Here is a 21,908-nt window from a genome sequence, read left to right on the forward strand (position 1 = left end):
GGTAGATTTGGGCCTAATGATAATGTAAGGCCAGATCTAGTTGGAAGATTCAAGGACAGTTTAAGGGGGCTCCCAGAGACTGCACTCCAGATTCAAGGGGGTTCCCAGAGACTGTGCCCTCATCACATGCCCAGAGAATCTTTCATTTAGTCTTAAAACCACCAGATATATTCTCATAATAAAAACTTTTTCACATGGAAATCTGTTCTCATGGTTAAATATCAGTATTATGAATTATTCACTTGTTAAAACCACATATAACAGTTCCAAATTTTATCACTTATAGAAATTGTTCAACTTATTATTTTTGGTATTCAAAAACCACTTCAAAGGTTAACAATTACATTAAATCAGAGAGAGAGATAATAATAATGTTGTGTCTAAAATATAAACAACCATCATTATTTCCCTTTACAAATCAGGAAAATGCTATTCACAGGCCCAATCCATTCATCTTTCCCTTCCCCCACAACTGCAGAAGTTACTGAGCCTAGGGCAGTTTGCAGCTGCTGGGGACAGGGTGGGCAAAATGCATAGGACCTGGGTGTCTTGGGTGTTTTTTTCTTCCAAGGATGGGCTACAAAGGTACCCAGGGGCACAGGACTGACTGTCAGTTTGTGAATTTCTGTCCTTCTCCTCCTTTTGCCAGGTGGGGAAGGGTGATTTAAGTTTTCCCTACAGTTCTCCTGCATTCTCTTCTAATCTGATCTGGGAAGAGAGGAGGTTGTTTTTAACTGCTCTAACTTTTACTGCAGCCCTGGCTCGGTCAGAGACAGGACAACAATGGTGAAAGATCTCAAGGATTGTAATTCAAGTAAACTTCACCTTTTGCTCACTCCTTAAAAACCTTTTTGCACTTAAATCTAAGGGAAAAGATTCCCTCCTAACTTTGGGCAGGCAGTGGATCAGGGACAAAAACAAACACGGAGAGTCTGACTGAAAACTTTAACCATATTCCGTATTCACAGATAAACAGAGGTTTTTTTTTTTGTTTGTTTTGTTTTTTTTGCCAGAAGGCATTCATTGGGAGGAGATGTTTCAGCAAGAGTGCACTCCTGGAGTGATTTTACAGTTTTCAGGAGTTCTCTCTCCCAAAATTCAACTAACCAGTTTCCAAACTTTTTAACAAGTAAAACCCAGAATTTGCCAAAATTTTAACCCTATTTCCATTGTAATTCCAAGTTGACCAGACAAGAAACCATAAGGAAAAGAATATTTGTTTCCCTAGTTGCAGCCTGAAATCTCTGGCTGCCTGCATTTCAGATTTTTAACAAAATATAGACACTTCACAATTTTGACATAGACACACGGACACAGACAAATTCAGAACGTACAGAACAGAGAACAGAACCAACAGCGTGGGTCGAATTGAAGGCTAAACCGAGTCTTTCAGAGGAAAGAAAAAAATAAACCAGATTTCCTCTTTAGGGATAAAGGCCTCCAATCTTCCTCACACCCCAATGGTGAAAAGTCGGCATCCTGTACCTCACCCTCTGCACACATGCCTGCGTCCAGGTTATCATGTTAACAGAGACCAGATGGCTAGCCCAGAACAGAAACCTTACCTCTAGAGGTCTAAAACCAAAATTTCTCCATAGGCCAAAAAGGGACAAATCAGCAAAGAGCCCATTCTCCGAGACCGTCACCCCACATCAGAGTCCTAGGAAAGGAAATCCCAGGTGCCGGCCCTCCGAAGTGAGAGAAGGTGGATCAGGGCAGAGACTCTGTTTTAACAACCCAGCTAGCAGCTCCTGTGGGGGCGTAAGATCCCCCCACAGCCAGCACCCAGGAGGCTGCCGGGACACCGGGAAAGCACAGGTTCTTTTTATCTGCTTAAACAAGGAAAGCACGGTGAAGGGGTTGACCAGCTTTAATCCAGCATTCAGTTAGCATACAGACAACATTCATTTAGTTCAGGGGAAAACACGCCAGCATTCAGTTAGTTCAGGGGAGCAAAGAGACAAGCATCAAGAGATATACCAAATACAGATTCATTCACGTACTTCAGGGGAAAAAACCAGCACCCCGAGGTTCAAAACATTCATTTAGTTTGGGGGAAAACAAACCAGCACCCCAAACCTCAAAACCAAAATACAAACAAATTACTAATATCAACAGACAGACCCAATACAATTCATAGTTACCAACATCTGGGCTCAGCCCGAGAGCAAGGGCTGGCCCCGAGTCACGCTCCCCACCGCTGCTGCGCCAACCAGAAAAGGAAAGGGGATCTTCAAGCTGTCCTCTCCCCTCTTATAGAGTTTTTGACATCATCAAGCGCCACCTGAATGACCAGAGCCAATTGGTTCTTGAGCTGGCCCCTCCCCCTAGCGTAGACCAGGTTAACACCCAATAGGGCATGGCTCTGGAGTTAAACCTCCCCTCAGCCAGCCCCATAACTCATCACACAGGAAGTTCTCTGATTCCTGGCATGGTCGCTGGGCTTCCTGCCCTGGAAGAGCAAGCCACAGCATCCAGCGAGGCTCAATGAGGTAAGCTGAGTCATTCAAAGAAAACAAAGGCCATTCTGGTTATAGACTCCCTGCTGAGGTCCGAAATCCTGTGTGTGTCTCCCGGGGCGGTAACACAAAATACTGCCTCATCTCGGTGGGACCTCCAAATTGTTATACCAAGAGCGAGAGAGACACGCCACAGAGTATAAGTTTTAAATGGAGAATTTTATTAGCCGGTGACCATTTGGGGTTCTACCCAAATCAGAATAGCCCCGAGTTGGGGTGAAAAAGTCGTTTTTATAGAAAATACAGGATGCAGCGGTTAATTATCTCTTGAAATTTAAAGGCCAGGTCACAGGGTGATCCAGGGGAACAGGAACAAAGGTCCTGACAGATCAAAAGATTCTGACAGGTTATCCTTAAGTGGGATAATCTTATCTGTTGACATTCCTTGGTGGAGTCGTGGAGGAGCCCCAGGGACATTTGCTAAATGCCAAAAGGTCTGAGTCCATTCTTTATTATGCAAACTGGGGTTTTCTCAGGGGTCTCCTTAGCAATAACTGATTTTTCCAGTACCACAAATGTGCTAAAATCTACGGCAACGTGGAGTTATTGAGTTATTGCATCGAGTTCATGTGAATCTTGCAAAGCACATCAACCTTTGCATCACAAATGATGGAAATCATATTGAAGATGTAATTTGTTAATATTCCAGTTAATGCGGTTGAAAATTTCAATCATTTCATTTCTCGAAAATATGCATTTTTGCCTGTGTCCAGACTTTAGGAACATCCTGTACACGCATATATGTATATACATGTAAATTTGTACTGTATATGTTATATGTTTCTTACTAAATTAAACCCTTAGGCAAAAAACTAAAAAACAAGGCCTGGCAGCTTAGAGTCCCTTGGTAGGCGGAAGCAGTCAGGCCCCCTGAGCCTATTGCCTTCAGGTAGAGCCATGCCAGGTCCATGTCTCCCTTATTAAGTAGGAGCCTCTATTACCTCCTGACAGTAGCAAGGAGTGAATGAGAAGTGATGGGGTGAATATCAGTAAAGGATAGAGAGGTCCCCCTTTCTATGAATTTGGCTGAGAAAGGGAGGATCGATTTACGATAGCAGCCTGCGGGAATGTTAGACTCAAAAGGGGAATTTTTTTAAGGATGGGCATGTCCATGTCAGGAGGCGGCCCGGAAGGAGCCAGTGACTGGGCGGGGACAGGGAAGATCAGAGACAAGGTGATGGAATGCACTAGTCGCCCGGTGCAGAACGCAATACTTCGGCCGGCTTTGCGCAGGGCAGAGAAAGGGGCTGGATCCAGGCAGAGAAGAAGTGGGTCCTCTATGGGGCACTGAATGCCGTCACACGTATCCCCGGGCAAGAGACTGGCAGCTCCCGACAGGCCTGCGGCATCTCGGGAGCCAGAAAATACATCGGCCAATCACGAAGGGCGGCGCAGAATGGTGCACCTGACAGCCAATCCTGGGCGAGCTCTCGGCCGGCTCGTCTCCGACCAATGAAGTGCCAAAACGCCGTCATCCTGAGCGATCGTCACCCGCCTAGATTCCAGGCCGTGTTTTTGGCACTTGGCTGTTGGCTTCTCCCGCAAAGAGGATGACAGCGGGATGTAGAGGCAGGGCTTGAGGGGCGGCCCTATAAAGGGTGGGACTGGCCTCCCTTATCTCGCCCGGCCGCCTTTTCCCAGTTTGGCCTCCGGACCTCAGGCCGCACAGAGTCCTTTTTCTGATCACGCCTGCGCAGACTGGAAAGTTGTTTGGTGTGGTGTGTGGAGGTGCGCGGAGGTGCGCCTGCGTAGACTCCCTTCCGGAGGGCCCCCCCCCCCCCCCCGCCGAGCTGCGCCTGCGCAAAGGTGCCGGGTCGGGTCTGCAGAAATGCAGGCGCTGCTGATTCTGTGTGCTGTGCAGGTTACCCGACACCAGAAACTGCCATGTCGGGCTCTGGCCTCCCTGTCTCGGGAGCTGTACCCGGCCTTATTCCAGGCCGCTTTCATGTACGGCAGAACGCTGGTGCTGCTGGCACTGGTGCAGACATGGCCCTTCCCGCGCCTCAGCTTCTGGCAGCTGCTGCCCCAGCCCAAGCAGCTCGGCTGGCCCCAGCGGCCCCTGAAGGATAGCGTGCAAGCCGTGATCCTGGCGCTGCTCGCCGCGTCGCGTAGGTAAGCCAAGCCGGGGCAAGGAGCTGGCATGGAGAAAGGGGATGCTCTCTTGGGGATGCTGTTCGAAGAGCCCTGTAAATTCCTCAGTCTGCTAGAGAGGGGTGGCATAAACATGCATATAAACACAGCAGAAAGCCTGCTCTCCAGGGTCCGAAAAGACCAGGTCAGTGGGCTCTGCACACAGAAAATATTTAATAAATTGTGGTTGAATGAATGAACAAGTGCGGCAAGAGCTAGGCAATTTTGAAATTGCTTGGCACCACAGGAAATATTAAATAAAAATGATGGTTGAATGAATGAGCGAGTGGGGCAAGAGGGAAGCAATTTTGAAATTGCCTGGCACAGACGTCTTGGGCTAGCCCCTGGAGCCTTCCGTTTCAGCCTCTGAAGGACCAGGGTGTGGTTCTTCCAGGGGCTGCCTAATGGGGGATCACTTTGGCCAAGTATTTGTTGGTTGGGGAGCTTTTTACAAGCCTCTAATAAGCTGTCGGTGGGGAAACTGAGCTATCTCTGAGCAAATTCGGTTGTCTAACAAGCTTGTCATGCCTGAGGCTGGGCTCATTCTTAACACATCTATTTGTGCTTTCCCAGCAGGTAATCTAACAGCAGGTACGGTCCCCGGCCACCATCCCTTTTTCATGGCGTAGGCAAAGAAAGGGAGCCTGACGTGGTACTGCCAAACTAGGGACTGAACCAAGGCCGAGTCCCTGGAGCCTCAACATCTTCCTCAAGAGCATCTCTTCATGTCATTTACTTGTCGAGGTCTTCTGGTTTGGAGAGGAAGTGGGGAAGACCTGACTCTTCCGTTCCCTTCCAGCTCTCTAAGTATAATTAGCATTTTTATGGAGCTTTAAGGTTTGAAAATTATTTGACATATGTTAACTCATTTTAATCCTCACAACAAGCCTTTAAAGTAAGTGCCATCATCCCCATTTTTACAGATGAGCAAACTAAGGCAGAGAGAAGTTAAGTTGATTCGAACAGTCACAAGGCTATGAGTAAAACTCAGGTCTTCCTGATTCCAAGTTCTGTGTTCTGTTCTTTGTGCCATCTAATTATGGATCTATGAGTCCTTGATGTCATTGCATCAAAGATCTGTGATTGAACTCCCTTCACCAAAGACATATCAATCCATCTGTAACTTAACATATGTGATGGATTAATTTTAGATGACATCCTGGAAATAGGGTGCCGCTAGGTTGTAAGAGTCCATGGAGGTCAATGGTAATAAGTCATAGACTTGAGTATTGGAGGTGGTTGTGGAGAAGAGAGGATAGAGATATTGTATAGATAGAAACACTTAGGACCTGATAATTAATTAAATGTGAGGAGTTGGGGAACTGGAGAGCAACACCAAGGAATCATTGACAAAGGGGTTTATTGGTTGAATATTTATGTTGTTCCTGGGATGTCTGAGGAGTGTCCCCATCCCTTATTTGGTTAAATTTTGTCTTTACTTCTGGGGGTTGGCAGGTTTTCACATACCTTCTTGGGATCTGGCTGTCAGGGTGGGGATGGAGAAAACTTTAAGGAAAGGAAGGAGGTACTCAGACTAGAACAGGGGTGGGTAACCTGTGACCTCGAGGCCACATGTGGCCCTCTAGGTTCCCAAGTATGGCCCTTGCAATCCAAACTTCACAGAACAAATTCCCTTAATAAAAGGATTTGTTCTGTAAAATTTGGACTCAGTTAAAAGGCCATACCCAAGGACCTAGAAGGCCACATGTGGCCTGGAGGCTGCAGGTTCCCCACCCTTGGACTAGAATCTTGAATGCTAAAAAAGGAAGGAAGAGTTGGGTCTGTGACTAACTAGATATCTACACACCTAGACTGTGGTGGGAGAGCATTTTAAGTACTGGGAGCAGGACCTTGAGCTAGAGATGTTTGGGGAAGAAGGCTAGTTAGGCCTGGGGCCCCAAAGTCCTGATCTTCCTCTGGGACATCTGCTGGCCCTATTTTCCTAACCAGAGTAAGCTGTCCAGATCATGGTCTTAGCCCTTCTCACCTTTCTCTCCTTGCAGGACTCAGCTTCAAGTGTTGGACATGACTGGCTTCCTGGATGCCAGCTGCAGGGAGGACCCCACAATTAGGAGCATGTGGACTAGCTTAGTGGCAAAGACCTGTTTTGCCTCCAGGACTCTGGCCAGAGCAGCTCAACGCTTGGCCAAGCACCGAAAGTTGGATCCTCAGGTCCCTGTCGCTAGTCCTGTGGAAGTGCACATTGACCTGCTGGTGAACCAAAATTCTTACAGTCTCCTGAAAGTGGCTCTCCAGGCCAGCACTTGTGGCCCCCTTCGCCTTCGCTGCAGGGGCCTTTGCGCTGAGGCACTGTCGGGTCCTAGCACTGTAGCTCTCTTGGAGCTGTTGGACCCCGTGTGTCTGCGCCAGGTGGACCTTCTCACCTACAACCTGGGACTGTCAGACCTGTGTACTCTCGTGCCCCACATGGCCAAGTTCACCCACCTGTTGAGCCTGAAGCTATAATACAGCAATGTGGATGTGCGGAGGCTCACAGCTGAGGCAGAAGGCAACTTCCAACTTTGTTTCTATAATTGGCCAGCTGAGGAGCCTCAAGGAACTCAACATGGGTTCCTCTCAACTCTCAGGCCGCCTTCATCAGCTCCTTAGGTGAGTGGACCTAGGCCCCAAGCACTAGCCTTTTTATCATGTGGGAGAGGCAGGTGAGAGGCCCATGCCTCAACCTTGGTTTCTCATCGGGTATATTTTCTAGGAGACAGATAGAGGCAGCTAGGTGGCACAGTGGATAAAGTGCTGGGCCTGGAGTCAGGAAGACAGCCTCAGATATTTAGTAGCTATGTGACTTGGGCCAAGTCACTTAACCTCTGCTTGCCTTAATCCACTGGAGAAGGAAATGACAAATCACTCTAGTACTTTTGCCAGGAAAAACCTATGGATGGAGTTTGTGGTCACAAAGAGTTGGACATGACTGAACAACAAATATTTTCTAGCTCTTTTTTGGGAAGAGAAAAAGCAGGATGTCTCCAAAGGATCACAGGATGGGGGCTTAGTTTGGCCTTCTTGGCCCCTGAATTGGAAGCAAGACAAGTTGGAACTCAGAAAGTAGGGTATTGAGTAAGGGAAGGTAGCAGCTGCTATTTGATGGTGCATGTGTTGTTTGGACTTTACTTACTACTCCCCATGAGTACTTGGGTTCTTGTAGGATAAAAAAACAACCCCAAGTAGAAGTTTGGTATTTGGGGGAGGGAGGAAGATGGTTAACACAGTAGGAAAGAGGCATTCTCAGGGTGGTATGGCTTGGGGAGATTGGATAGGGACAGAATAGATCCAGGTACGTATGGTCTAGAGCTTGAGGCTTCCGCACAGCAGGAGGGGTTAGAATCTCTAAGAGGAATGCTGGGATGGCACATGCCTTTTCCTCCTAAAGCTCTATTTCCCTAGGGCCTGGTTTGGGGGCTCTAATTATGGCCAGAGGGAGTACGGGAGTAGCCTGACCTAGCCATGAGTGTCTGTGTATCTCAGCTCCTGTTCTAGAATTCTCCATTGAAATGACCAGTGCCTGTATCTCTTCAGCAGTCTACAGGACCCTCTGGAAAGCCTGGAACTTCCCTTCTGTGCCCTTCTCCCTGGGGACTTGAGTTACTTGGCCCAGAGCCCCCATGCCACCCATCTCAAGAAGCTGGACCTCAGTAGCAACAAACTATCTGGTGACCTCCTGGCACCTTTTCAGAGACTACTGAGGGAAGCCTCAGCCTCCCTGCTTTGTCTGGATGTTACAGAGTGCCAGCTCATGGATGTCAACCTTGTCTAACCTATGCTGCTGTACCCATCTCTGCTACCTTAGTCTCTATTGGAACCCTCTTGCTAGTGCCGGAGTGAAGAACTTGATCGAACACTCCCTGGCATTGCCTGAGCTCCAGCTGGTTGTTCACCCAATCCCTGTGGATTGCTACAAGGACCTGCCATGGCCACCCTCTTCAGCCAATCTCCTAGAGGGTAATGTGGATGAAGAGAGGCTTGCCAGTGTGCAAGCTGAGCTGCAGTAGTTGCTACAGGCCAGACGGCGCCACAGTGTGCTATGGAGCATGGATATCTATGGCCACAACCGTTTTGACTACTTCAGCCTGTAGTATCTGTATATTTATATTTATGGAGTAGAAGGGTGGGGAGGAGAAGTGCAAAGAGAGGCAGTATTCCTCTGCTTTGCTACTGATGCAGTATTATTCCAAGGAGGTGAGTGCCTCCTTCTCTGAGTTTTGGCAGAACCAGAATGGGCCATACTCAGTATATGCTCCTGGATGGGTTGTGTAACGGGGTTATAGACTTTCTATGCCTTGTCCATGCCAGACATAATGGCAGAGTTGTTCTAGGGCCAGAAGTTCTGACTTTCAAGGAGAGGGGAACCCTCTGCTTTCCTGGGGGTATTTATTTGTATGTAATAAACTCACAAAACCTGAACTTTCTTGGTCACTCCCCTAGTGTTCTTCCCCACTCCCCACCTGTCACGACAGATGCTCACAGACCACAACACCAAAAATAAAGGCAACATCCATGTAAAGGTCTCCTCTGTTACAAACAGTCCCACCGAACCCAGATTCCCCTGTTCAGCATTCCCTCAGCCCTAACCCCACTTCCCTCACTTCCAACCCAGTACGTCTGAGGGGCAGGGTAACTTTTCCATACTGCTCGGTGGGCCCATACCCTGAGAGCTAAGGACAATAAGGGAAGGGGGGGGTCCTTCCCCAACCCTATAGGAGCCAGGTATCTGAGTGGCGGGTACAATAGCAGGCCTGAAGTAATAAGGCGTGCAGTTCCTTATAGGCCTGCTCCCGCCAGTGAGGCAGCAGGGTCTGGTTATTGAGGACTCGAAGATTAGGGGTCCCGCGGCACAACAGTGTGTAGAGGCAGGCCCAGCGGCTTTGTAGGGCCAGGCGTGTGCGGCAGTTGAGGATGATTCCCCGGACTGTCTTCTTTACCCGAAGAGCTTTAAGTGCCGGCAGGTCAAGGTGACGGAACACTAGGCCCCGGCTCTGGGATACATCTAGAGTTTCCAGGGATTGGGACTCGAGTGCGTAGGATACACCCAGGTCTCTGACGGGCACGAGCACGTGCAGGACTAGGGTCTTGAGGTTGGGCAGGGCCTTGGTCAGTTCCTGCATTCTATCTGGGCACACACCCTTGAAGCTCCAGAAGTACTTGAGCTCCAAGGTGCGGAGCTGCTGAAAGCGTGTGAGCAGCGCCACGGATTGGGCCGACCAGTCAAAGGGCAGCTTGGCGCGGCTGAGGCGGGGTGCCCGGACCAGCAGCTGCTCCAGCAGCACCTGGAAGTTGTGGATCTGGTCCAGCTTGGCGAGGCTCACCTGGGTCATGCTGCACACGCCCGGCGGGTAGAAGTCCGGGGGCTCCAGGTGCGTCAGGGTCCAGTTGAGCTCCAGGTCCCGCAGATCCCCGCAGTGGACGCCCTCCAGGAAGCCGCTAAGGAAGTCCGCCCAGCGGGCGCCCTGGTCGGCCAAGTTGAAGCTGGCCCGGAGCCGCAGCAGGCTGGCCCCGCGCGCCATGAGGTGGTAGGCATACTGGTGCACCCAGGCCTTCCAGCGCTCGAACTCCCGCGCCGACACCAGCACCACCTCCAGGCCCGACTGGAAGGCGCCGAGCCGCATGAAGTCGGCCGTGCGCCACAGGCGGGGCGTGCGCATCAGCTGGCTCCAGGCGCGGCACACCTCGGCTGCCGCGCACTTCTCCGCCTCCGTCAGGAACGAGAAGATGTGCAGCTGGCAGTCCACGGGCAGCAGCCCGAAGGGGAACACGCCGCGCCCGCCGGCACGGCCCTCCTCCGGGGTCGGGGCGCCGCAAACGCCGCCTCGTCGCCGCCGCTTCCGGGGCATCCCTGCGGCCGAGGCTTTCCGCGGCACGGCGGCGTCCTGCGAGAGGGCATGGCGGGGGTAAGGGGAGCCCAACGGCCCCGGCGCATCCCTTCCCAGGCCCCGCCCCCAGCGCGGCTTCCCGCCCCGAGGCCCCGCCCCCGAGGCCTGGGCCCGCCGCTCCACCTCCACCCCAGCCCAGCCCATCTCGGAGGGAGTCACCCACCCTACAGCGCGGCCCGCCTCACCATGGGAACACCGCGGCCGGCCCCTCCCTCCGGCCAGCCGGCTGGTCCTCCATCCCAGCTACCCCCTACCTGGCAGTTCCGGGCACGGGCGATGCCTTTTCTCTGTCGCGGCGCCAGCCTAGCGCGTCTCAGAAACCGCCAGAAGAGGGAGGAAGGAGCCAGGTTGGAGCCCTTCAGGAGTCGGCAGTCGGCGCGCGCACTCCGCTCTCACTTCGGAGCAGACGAGTTCGCAGCCTAGAGCGACACCTTCCCGCCCTCTTCTGACGGAAGTGACGTAAGCCGGAGACTAGGGAGTCTCTGAGGCTGACGGGGTAGTGCGAAGGGCCCCCTGGCGGGGTGGAGTGGGGGGACTCAGGAAAACGTGAGAGCCTCGGGCTACGGTGGGAGTGATTTCCGGCGACCCATCGGCTCGGGAGCGCACGGCTCAGAGCCGAGGCAGCTAGGAGGCGCTGTGGTTAGAACGCTGAGCCTGGAGTCAGAAAGACCCGAGTTCTAATCCAGCCTCAGCCACTTGCATGGCCTTAGGCGAGTCACTTCACCTCTGTCTGCTTCAGTTCCCTCATCTATAAAATGGGCATATTAATCCCACCTCTTAGGGTGGTTATGAGGATCAATATTTGTAAAGTGCTTAGCACAGGGCCTGACACGTAGTAGGTGCTGGATAACTTACTCCCTTCGAACACCCAGCCCCTTCCCCCGGTTTAGAGCTGGCAGGGACCTTAGAGCTGGTCTGGTCCAGTGAGGAAGCCGGGGCTGCCTCCTTTGAGAGAGGCGACCGTCGGAGGAGTCTCGCCCATCCCTGCCTAGGGCTGTCTGCCCAAGGCCTCCGTTGTGCAGGGGCCCCCACCCCCACCCCTATGGCTCCCGTGGCTCTACTGAACACGGCTGTAGCTTGGGCACCAAGTTCCCTTTGTGATCAGCCGCAGTCTGCTGCTGCTGCTGCCCTGAAACCCCTGTCCCCCTCCCCCAACCACACCCCGTCAGTCCAGCCAGTCTCTGGGGTCCGGGGCAGCAGCCCTTCTCCCCTTGTGCCTGCCCAGCCCGGGGATCCCGCGGCTTCCGCACCCCACGTCTGGTCTCTGCATACCCCGTCTCTGCACACAGGGGTCTCTGCAGTACCCTCTCCATTCTGGTCTCTGCACACGGGGTCTCTGCAGTACCCTCCCCACGTCTGGCCTCTGCACACAGGGGTCTCTGCAGTACCCTCTCCATTGTGGTCTCTGCACACGGGGTCTCTGCACCCCATGTCATGCCCCATCTCTGCACACGGGGTCTCTGCAGTACCCTCCCCACGTCTGGTCTCTGCACACAGGGGTCTCTGCAGTAACCTCCTCATTCTGGTCTCTGCAGTACCCTCCCCATTCTGGTCTCTGTACATGGGGTCTCTGCACATGGGGTCTCTGCAGTACCCTCCCCACGTCTGGTCTCTGCACACGGGGTCTCTGCAGTACCCTCCCCATTCTGGTCTCTGCACACGGGGTCTCTGCAGTACCCTCCTCATTCTGATCTCTGCACACGGGGATCTCTACACCCCATGTCATGCCCCATCTCTGCACACGGGGTCTCTGCAGTACCCTCCCCATTCTGGTCTCTGTACATGGGGTCTCTGCACACGGGGTCTCTGCAGTACCCTCCCCACGTCTGGTCTCTGCACACGGGGGTCTCTGCAGTACCCTCCCCATTCTGGTCTCTGTACATGGGGTCTCTGCACATGGGGTCTCTGCAGTACCCTCCCCACGTCTGGTCTCTGCACACGGGGTCTCTGCAGTACCCTCCCCATTCTGGTCTCTGCACACGGGGTCTCTGCACACAGGGGTCTCTGCAGTACCCTCCTCATTCTGATCTCTGCACACGGGGATCTCTACACCCCATGTCATGCCCCATCTCTGCACACGGGGTCTCTGCAGTACCCTCCCCATTCTGGTCTCTGTACATGGGGTCTCTGCACACGGGGTCTCTGCAGTACCCTCCCCACGTCTGGTCTCTGCACACGGGGGTCTCTGCAGTACCCTCCCCATTCTGGTCTCTGCACACGGGGGTCTCTGCACACGGGGGTTTCTGCAGTACCCTCCTCATTCTGATCTCTGCACATGGGGTCTCTGCAGTACCCTCCCCATTCTGGTCTCTGCACACGGGGGTCTCTGCACACGGGGGTCTCTGCAGTACCCTCCCCATTCTGGTCTCTGCACATGGGGTCTCTGCAGTACCCTCCCCATTCTGGTCTCTGTACATGCGGTCTCTGCACACGGGGGTCTCTGCAGTACCCTCCCCATTCTGGTCTCTGCACACGGGGGTCTCTGCAGTACCCTCCCCATTCTGGTCTCTGCACATCCCGTCCCTGCTCGCCCCTGGGCTGCCCCCTCCCCACCCTCCCCTGCCCTCTGGTCCAGCCCAGGCCCTCAGCAGTGGATTTCATAGGCAATCTGTGGCTGGAACAAGAGGCCCTGGTCTTGCAGGGGCTCCGAGCTGGGGACCAGGCCCGGGCGGCCGGCGGCCGGCCCCTCCCCGGAATCCTCGTAGGTGGGGAAGAGGGGCTTGTTTCGGTTGATGACGAACATCTCGTGGCCCCGCTCGTCCCGGTATTCTTCCAGCTGGGCGAAGGTCGTGGGCCCGTCTGAGTAGTCATTGACGTACAGGACACTCTCCTCCTGTTTGGCTTTTTTCCTTTTCCGGTGCTTTCTGCAGATCATGATGGTCAGCAGCAGGGCGGTGAGGGCTAGCAGGGAGATGCCGGCAGCTATGGCCGTCTGCGTGGCCGTGCCCAGGGCGTGGAAGTCCATGCTGCCCGCCTCATACAGGGGCTCCCGGCTCACAGCTCCAGAGGCCGGGGCAGGGGGCCGGGGTGGCTGCTGCTGGGACAAGTTCACCAACAGGTGGAAGGGCACGCGGGTACTGCCTCCGGGGTTGGTGGCCTCACACTCGTATTTTCCAGCATGGGCCATAGTGATGTTGGTGAGGGAAAGCATCCCGCTCCCTGTGTCTGAGGCCAAATGCTCCCCTAAACTCCCCTCGCTCAACCCCGGGACCCCACCCACCAACCGGACACTTGCTCTAGGCAGCCCCATTCGGGACTGGGCCACTTTCCTCCAAGTGACCAGAGGCTGGGGGTAACCCGAGGCCTGACAGGAGACCCGCAAGTCATCCCCAAGCCGGGCCATCACCTCCAGTGGCTCCACGTGCACTGTAGGGGGAATGCAGATAAGGCTGTTGCCTGAGATGTCCAGGAGGCTCTGGTGGGCCAGGCGTGGGGGCTCGGAGCACACAATTTTCTTGTCCAGGGAGCTGAGGAGTCTCTGACCTCCTTCCTTGATCCAGGTTCCGAGCCAGTGCAGAGCACAGTCACAGCGCCAGGGGTTCTCTGAGGGGAAAAGAGGCAAGTCAGTGAAGTTCACTCCCCCACCCCCCACGTACATCCCCACACATGCATAAGGTCCTCCCCCTATGTCTTACTGCCACAAGTTCATATCCCCTGAAAAGCCTTTCCTGACTCACCATCCTCTTCCTCCTCCTCAGAGACAAGTGCATACTTCTCACCATTGACAAAAACAACAAAGCCAGGCTAGACCTGGGCCCTATGCTACTCCTCGCCCCCAACTCCCTGACCATCTTCACACATCCCAGCCCCACATCACTCTCTCTGGGACTGTCCTCATTCTCCGCCCCCCCCCCCATACTCTTCTTGCCTTCTGCCCTCTCCCAGTCCCTTCCCTGCCTTAGGACTGTCTTTAGACTCACCCCGGCTACACAAAACCCTCTCTGAGATTGTCCTCATTATCCTCCTCTGTCCCACATGAACTAGGACCCCCAGTGCTGGACGGCCTGATCACAGGATGAGGATCACTGTGGAGGCTCCAGGTTAAAGCCTAGATCCTCACAGAGACAGGCAGGGCAGTCACCCTGGTCCATTGGAGCAGAGGCTCACATCACTGCTGGGTCCAGCACATCCACAGGGGTCTTGATGGGAGGCAGGGGACTGGGCTGAGCCCGATTTGGAAATCCCAATGGGCTATGTATGACTGAGTCACTTAGCAAAGAAATAGATTGCATGGGAGAATTCAGTCGTTTGTAAAATGGTGAAAAGTGTTCATGAATTTGTTCTTTCCTGGTAGACCAGAGACAGTTCTGCAAGCCCCTGCTATCCTTTTAGTCTTCAGGGGTTATTTGGTGTCAAAGCTGTAATTTAAGTCCAATAAAGGTCAACGAATCTCATTTTCCCTTTGGGGATCCAGCTCTGCCATCCTCAACAAAAAGTGTGGGACATTGGATCTGGTCAGAGAAGCTGGGCTCTTAGCTACCTGTTTAACCTTGGACAAGTCACATGACCTCAGTTTTCCCACTGATAAAAATGGAGCTATTACTCCAAAGGCTTAGCTACTTCCTCTGTAAAAAGAGGGGTCTGAACTAGTTTATGGCTAAGGCTCCTTCCAACTTGAAATCTAATATTCTATAATTTGCAATGACCTCCTTCCCAGTATTGTTGGGAGGACTGTCCTCACTTTTCCCCTTCAATCTGAATGTGCTACAGAAGAGTGAGTTACTGTCGTTAGCCAGTTCAGACTTGGCCCCTTCGTGTGTGTGCATGTGATGTGACAGTCCTTCAGGGGGTGTGTGTGTGTCCATTTTGTGACTTGTGATCTCTGCTAGGAATGGTAGATGTGTGGAAGGAGGGCCAGGGAGGGTGGTTGGGCCCTGCTTTCTCCTCCTCTGCAACTCTGCTCCTCCTGCCCTTAATACAGTACCAGTGAGATGCAGTACCTGTGAGACGGAGGACCTGCAGGCTGGCCAGAGGGACCAGGGAGTCCCGGCTGATGGTACTCAGCTGGTTCTTGCTGAGGTCGAGCAGCGCCAGGGAGGAGAGGCCAGCCAGGGCCTGGGCTTCCAGCAGCTCAATACTGTTTTCCTGCAGATGCAGCTCCTGCAGTCTCTGAAATGGAGGGGAGGGACCATGGAAGGAGGGAAGATCAGCAAGGAAGTCTCCTCTGTGATAATCTTCACCAGCTCATATTGCTTCCCCTCCTCCTCCTTCCAAAGACTACTTGGGGATCACTGGCAGGCAGGGGGGTTGGGAAAGAGTTGGAGTTTTCCCCCCTCTCACATCTGGGGACCGAAAAAGGCCTTTTTTTTTGCTGCTCAGGACTCAGTGTGGCCCGAGTCAGTGGCCTGGTCAACAGGCTGCAAGCTCTCTGAGGACTTGGAAGCAGGGTTTGGAGTTAGAGGACTGTGGTTTTGCCCCTGGCACTGCCATTGTGGTCACTGTGGCCTTGAGTAAGTCACTTAACCTAGGTCTTTACAGTGAGGAGGTTGACCTAGGTGGCCTCAGCGGTGCCTATGTGCACCTGAACATTAGTGCTCTCCTCCCAGCACCCTCTGGTCTGCAGGGGCTCCTTTTGCCAACCAAGTGAAAATCAGGCTTCTTCTTAGTGCTTTCTCACAGCTCGGTAGATAAGACTGCAGGCACAAAAACTTGAATTAAAATCCTGCCTCAGACTGGTGGTAGTGGCAAGGCATTTGACCTCAGCCTCGGTTGTATTGTTGCCTGCCTCCCAGGGTAGTAATGAGAATCAAATGAAACCACACATAGAGAGCTATCCCAGTGCTAGAAAACAGAGAAGCATCTCTCTGTTTATGTGATTGTCGTATCCCCTCCACAAGCATGGGAGCCATCAGCCCCTGTCTCCGTGCTTGTTGGAGGGCACTCAAGTACTGCACGGCACCGCCCTCTCTCCCAGCCTTGCCACACGCTCCCCCAGCGCTGCCCATCTCATGCGATGCTGTCTCCAGCCTCTTTCCTCCTTCGTCTTCTTCTATCGTGTTTCTACCCATTTTTTATCAGCTCAACTCCAGCCTCCTCCATGGAGGCTTCCCGTGTGTCCCTAGTCAATAACAATTTTGCCCTTAGGCCTGGCTTCGAACTTTGTTTTGTGCCTCTCTGGATCACTTTTCTTGTCCTAATGTATATTATGCTTATCTGAGTCTTATTTCCTTATTAGACTGTGAGTTCCATGAGGGCGGAGATGGTCTTTTATTTTGACTTTGGATCTCCTCTAGAAATTAGTGGGTACTTAATAAAGATGTGTGGAAATGGACTGAGTTGAATTGCTCTGGCTTTGGTTGGAGCAGTGACTCCCTAGATCCCCCAAGCCCTCACCCTCATCCACTTCCAAGTTCGGTTGGGTGCCTGCTGAGGCTACTCTGCTTCCCTGCTGCCCTCTACCGGGCAGGGACGGATGGGTGGACGGGAGCCAGGGGGAGAGATACCGTTCAGAGCTGGGCCTGGCTGGAACACCATGGAATGCTCACCGTCAAGTAGCAGAAGGTGAAATCAAGGAGCCGTGTGATCTGATTCCCTGCCAGGTAGAGCACCCGCAGGTGGTCCAGGCCCTTGAAGATGCTGCTGGTGAGCAGGTGGATGCGGTTGCGATTGAGGGCTAACTCCAGTAGTTGCTGCTGGCCGAGGAAGGCGCCTGGCTCCAAGGCCCACAGGCTGTTGTTCTGCATGTAGAGATACTGCAGGCCCGAGAGTGAGGCCAAGTCTGCCTGGTGAATCTGCGTAATGCTGTTATCCTGCAGGAACACTGTCTGGGGAGGACACATACACACACCAGGGTCAAGTGTGGGATCCCTGCTCAGTCTGGGAATGGGGAAGGGTAGCAGTCATTCAGTGCGAGGGAAGCCAAAGTGAGTCACCTCCCCCTCCGAGCCACAGGCCCCAGACCTCATCAGTAAAAAGAGGGTAACTTCTGCATGATATAGCATACAGGACTATTATGAGGAAAGTGCTTTGTAAACCTTAAAAGACCTATGGGAATGGGAATTCTTATCATATACAGTTATGGCCTGGGGTATTCCTGGGCTGGATCCCACTTATTCCCCAGAGATCTAGGGTCCCAGCCAGGCCCAGCCCAGCCCAGCACAGCCTTCCCTGGGGATAGGAGCCTCTGGAGCTCCAATACTGTACCTGAGTGATGGGTGGAATCCCAGGAGGGACCTTCTGTAGGCTCAGTGAACCACACTCCACAGTCATGCTGTAGCAGCGACAGGCAGTGGGGCAGCCCTGGCCCCTGAGCAGCAGGAGGCTCAGGATGGGGAGGAGGCTGGACAGCATGGACTCCCCCAAGGCCATCTTAGAGGAGCTGCCAGAGAGAACAGAGGCTGTCCCTTCCCATCCCCTGGCCTGCCCTTGGAGCCAGTACCCTCACACACATATACAACCCACCACCCACCCCCAAGGTGCTAGCTCTGGTTCTTCTGCCCCAGGTGAATCTGGGAGGAAAAGGAGAAGCCCTCAGTCACTGGATCTCATAACCACTCCCACACTCCCTGCCCAAGCCATTCACCTTCACACACTGCCCATACTGTCTTCTTTATACTAAAATCTGGGTTGTTTACTCTTTAGCCTGAAAGCCTTTGGTGCCTCACTACTGCATGCCTAGCATGCAGGGCCCTCCCCAACAGGGCACCACACTGACTTGCTAGGCTTCTGCACAGTCTACACTCTCACCCAGCTGGACTATTCCATCCCCCCCCAAACATACACTGCACTGTCTCACTGCTGCACCTGCTGATCCCCATGGCTGGTCCTCCCTCTGTCTGCTGACCCTAGCCTTTAAAGCCTGGCTCTGCCACTTTCATGAGAGATTCCTAATGTGCCCACTCCATTGAGACCTGCCCCCTTGGACCTCACACGCCTTTTCTCTTGCAGCTCCATAATGCACTTAGGATATGATCATGTGGAATATAGTTGTCTGTATTATCCTTCCCCCACTCCCACCCCTCCCCCAGCCTCAGCAGTGAGAGGGCAGGGTCTCTATCTTATCTCGTCCTGTTCATAGTAAATAACTAACCAATATTTGTTGAGTAAATGCTGGCCTCCACAAATTAGATGGACACCAGCTCATCATCCCAGTTGCACTAATCTAGGGATGAGGTCAGGAACAGCCTCATTCAGGGTCAGGATCTCACACCCCAGAGTCTGGGTTGATGCCCACTAAGTCCTCAGACTAGCTGGGTGACCCCAGACAAGTCAATTCTGTTTGCCTCAGTTTCCCCATCTGTAACACATAGATAAGAATAACTCACACAGTTGTAAGGATCAAATGAGGTATTAATTGTAAAGTGTTCAGCGTGGTGCCTGGTACCCAGTAAGCACTAAACAAATGTGAACTATTACTGTTGTCACTGTACCCTGGGCTCCCAGGCTGGTCAGGCCAGAAGCTTCCCCAGCTCCAGGTCTCTCCCCAAGCTGCGTCGCACCTTGTCAGACGTGGTTTGGCCATGAGACTGAGGAGGCCAGAGAAGGTACTTAATCTGGACTTGTGGCCTCCATCAGGGCCTTCACTCTCCACTCCAGCTGAGGCCACTGGTGGTCTATGCAGAAGGCAGGGAGTGAAGGCAGGAGGAGTAAATCTGGGGCTGCTTCCAATCACAACAGTGAAGAAGTGGGGCTGCTGGAGGAGAGAGGACAGAGGAGGGGGAGAATCCTGGGCTCTTCTCTTATGCTGAACCCCTTTGCTTGCTGTGGACTGCTGTGCTCTCGGGGCCGCTAGGTGACAGTTGACAGAGCATGAGCCTGGGGTCATGAATTTGAATTTGAGATCCAGTCTAGCCTCAGTTGCTTCCTAGCTTTGTGACCATGGGCAAGTCACATAACTTTGGTTTTCACTCCTCTAAGATGGGCCTAATAGTAACATCTTCTTAGGGTTGTCATGAGTCTCAAATGAGGTGATATTTATAAAGTGCTTAGTACAGTGCTGGACACATAGTAGGTACTTAATAAATGCTTGTTTCCTTCCTTCTGCTTCTCTTCTCACCCCCCAGCCCAGGGTCATTTCCCTTTTGGCTGCAGGTGGGGAGGTACCCTCACTGTCAGGAAATAAAGTAATGTTTGCAGACTCTCCTAGCTAAAAGAGGTGTCAGAGCAGCTGGTACACCCCACATAAAAGTAGGAATCTTTATAATCTGACACGTGACTCGGTGCATGTTGGGTTGGCCATCCTGGGTCTTGCTGAAGAACTGGGTTTCTTCGAGATCCCGATAGAACTCAAGGGTCTGGGATGCCTGGGCTCCAGGACTCCGGAGAAGTCCCTTCTCCCATGGTCTTCCTTCGCCCCTTAGCCAGGGCCAGTGTTGCTGTGATTCTGTCCCTGTCTCTAGCACTACAGAGTCTAGATCTGGCCCCTCCCATACCCTTCTTTAAAGGCAGGAATCTCTTCCCCAACCCCCATCCTTTTCTTCTAGAGGCCAGAAAGCTTCCACAGAAACAGATGATTAGCCTAGCTGCTGGAGATGCCTGTATCCAGTGACTGCTGGGGCGGTAAAGAGGGAGAACTGAGTAGCACGTGGCTAGGATTCGCCAGATGCCAGGCAGGAGGCTCCCCTAGCCACAGTGGGTCCATATGTGGGCACTGCCTAAGCACCTGCTAGGAGACTGCCCCCACGCTGGGCCAACTTTCAAAAGGAAGCTCGAAGGAGGCAATGAAGGCACCTCCCCGAGGGACGAAAGTTGAGAGCTGAGATGATTTCTGGCTTTCTCTACTCATTGGGTGACTGGGGGTGGCAGCAGCTGAGCTAGCCCCAGCTCCCACTCCCATTTTTATAGTGCGCTTCTGACTCCTTAGCCATATTTACAACCTGGGGGAGGGAGGGAGAGGAGAGAGACAGAGACACACAGAGAGATAGAGAGAGCATGGGTGAGAGAAGAGACAGAAACACAGAGAGATGGAGAGCGCATGGGTGAGAGAAGAGAGACAGAGACACAGAGAGAGTGTGGGTGACAGAAGAGAGACACAGATGCATGGGGTGGGGCAGGTGAGTGGAGAGAGAGACAGAGAGAACATGGGCAAGAGAAGAGACAGAGACACAGAGAGGTAGAGCATGGGTGAGAGAAGAGACAGAGACACAGAGAGGGCATAGGTGAGAGAAGAGAGACAGAGATGCACGGGGTGGGGGGGCAGGTGAGTGGGGAGAGACACAGACAGACAGAGACACAGAGAGATAGAGTGTGGGTGAGAGAAGAGAGACAGAGATGCACGGGGTAGGGGGGGCAGGTGAGTGGGGAGAGAGACAGACAGACAGACAGAGACACAGAGAGATAGAGTGTGGGTGAGAGAAGAGAGACAGAGATGCACAGGGTAGGGGGGGCAGGTGAGTGGGGAGAGAGACAGAGAGATAATAACATTTATACACCATCCAGGCCCTGCGCAAAGTGTTCTACAATCATTATCTCATTCAAGCCTCACGACAGCCCTGGGGGGCAGGTGTTGTTATTATTATAATTATGACTATTATTATTATTCAGTTTTACAAATGAGGCAGAATAGAGACTGCGTGACGTGCCCATGGTCACACAGCTATCAAGTTTCTGAGGCTGGATTTGAACTCAGGTCTTCCTAACTCCAGGAACTTCCTAGCAACTCTACTCACTTCACCACTTAGCTGCTCCTACACCCTCGCTCCACACCCCATTCCCCTCTGGCTCTAGAAGGATTGGTGGATAGGATTGATAAGTCCATGGCCGTGATCATACATAAACTCTGGAGAATAGGAGCAGAAAAGGACAAACATCCTTACCTACGAAAATCAGGGACTGGCCTAGAGGGATTAGGATGGGGACTGAACCTGGGTCTCACCGGTATAGAGAACTTCCAGGTGAGGAAACTCCCTTCACTAATGCAGGTTCTTGACCTTCTTTGTAGCTTAAAGAATTGCCTAGAACAGGGAGACTGAGGATTTGTCCAAGGTCACATAGTATGTGTAAGAAGGGAGACTTGAACCTAGGTCTTCCCATTTTGGAGGACAGCTCTCTATCCAGGGTGCCGTGCTACCTGCCAAATAATACATAATAAATGCATGCAGGTCGATTTTTTAAAAAGGGAATCAAATCAGTTCGCAAACTTCAGGTCAGTGAATTTGGCTTTGATTTGACAAAATTACAGAACATGTTATTAAAGGAGCAGTTAGTGAACATCTAGAAAAAGAAATGGTGATCACAGAGGCTGAGCACAGCCTTATCTGGTCAGGCCAAATTAACATTCCTTCTTCTTTATGCAGAATGTCCCAAAATTCTTAGTGCAGTTTCCGCCTTAAATGGCTTAGCCGTTAATGGGTCCTTAGATTGCTAGGTTAAAGCAACGCTGTAGACAGGATTTGTCTATTTATTCTAAAGAAGAAATGTGGTCTCTAATCACATT

The 21,908-nt window shown here is 52.6% G+C and overlaps 2 protein-coding genes and 1 pseudogene across 2 annotated transcripts; 1 reads left to right on the plus strand and 2 right to left on the minus strand.

Annotated features, from left to right (window-relative positions):
* Positions 1-4,338: 4,338 nt before the first annotated feature.
* Positions 4,339-9,076, plus strand: LOC118836358 (annotated as a pseudogene).
* A 71-nt stretch (positions 9,077-9,147) lies between these two features.
* Positions 9,148-11,200, minus strand: LOC118843789. Its single transcript, XM_036751565.1, has 2 exons — positions 10,789-11,200; positions 9,148-10,531 (listed from the first exon to the last, which is right to left on the minus strand). The coding sequence occupies exon 2, from the start codon at positions 10,493-10,495 to the stop codon at positions 9,359-9,361; it is 1,137 nt and encodes a 378-aa protein (XP_036607460.1). The 5' UTR covers positions 10,496-10,531; positions 10,789-11,200; the 3' UTR covers positions 9,148-9,358.
* A 1,918-nt stretch (positions 11,201-13,118) lies between these two features.
* On the minus strand, positions 13,119-17,843 carry LRRC24 (leucine rich repeat containing 24). Its single transcript, XM_036741130.1, has 4 exons — positions 17,678-17,843; positions 17,020-17,298; positions 15,475-15,643; positions 13,119-14,077 (listed from the first exon to the last, which is right to left on the minus strand). Exons 1-4 carry the CDS (start codon positions 17,840-17,842, stop codon positions 13,119-13,121), a joined length of 1,572 nt encoding a protein of 523 aa, XP_036597025.1. The 5' UTR covers position 17,843.
* Positions 17,844-21,908: the final 4,065 nt, after the last annotated feature.

Source organism: Trichosurus vulpecula, chromosome 1 (assembly GCF_011100635.1).
Source record: "Trichosurus vulpecula isolate mTriVul1 chromosome 1, mTriVul1.pri, whole genome shotgun sequence".
In the NCBI taxonomy this organism is placed as follows: domain Eukaryota; kingdom Metazoa; phylum Chordata; class Mammalia; order Diprotodontia; family Phalangeridae; genus Trichosurus; species Trichosurus vulpecula.

What these genes read in the sequence shown, in the direction of transcription:
- LOC118843789 (XM_036751565.1), bottom strand. Translation starts at nt 10,495, where the DNA reads ATGCCCCGGAAGCGGCGGCGACGAGGCGGCGTTTGCGGCGCCCCGACC.
- LRRC24 (XM_036741130.1), bottom strand. Translation starts at nt 17,842, where the DNA reads ATGGCCTTGGGGGAGTCCATGCTGTCCAGCCTCCTCCCCATCCTGAGC. An exon ending in GGATTCCACCCATCACTCAG is followed by an intron (nt 17,299 to 17,677) that starts GTACAGTATTGG and finishes TGTCCTCCCCAG; the next exon opens with ACAGTGTTCCTGCAGGATAA. An exon ending in GCAGGTCCTCCGTCTCACAG is followed by an intron (nt 14,078 to 15,474) that starts GTACTGCATCTC and finishes TTTTCCCCTCAG; the next exon opens with AGAACCCCTGGCGCTGTGAC.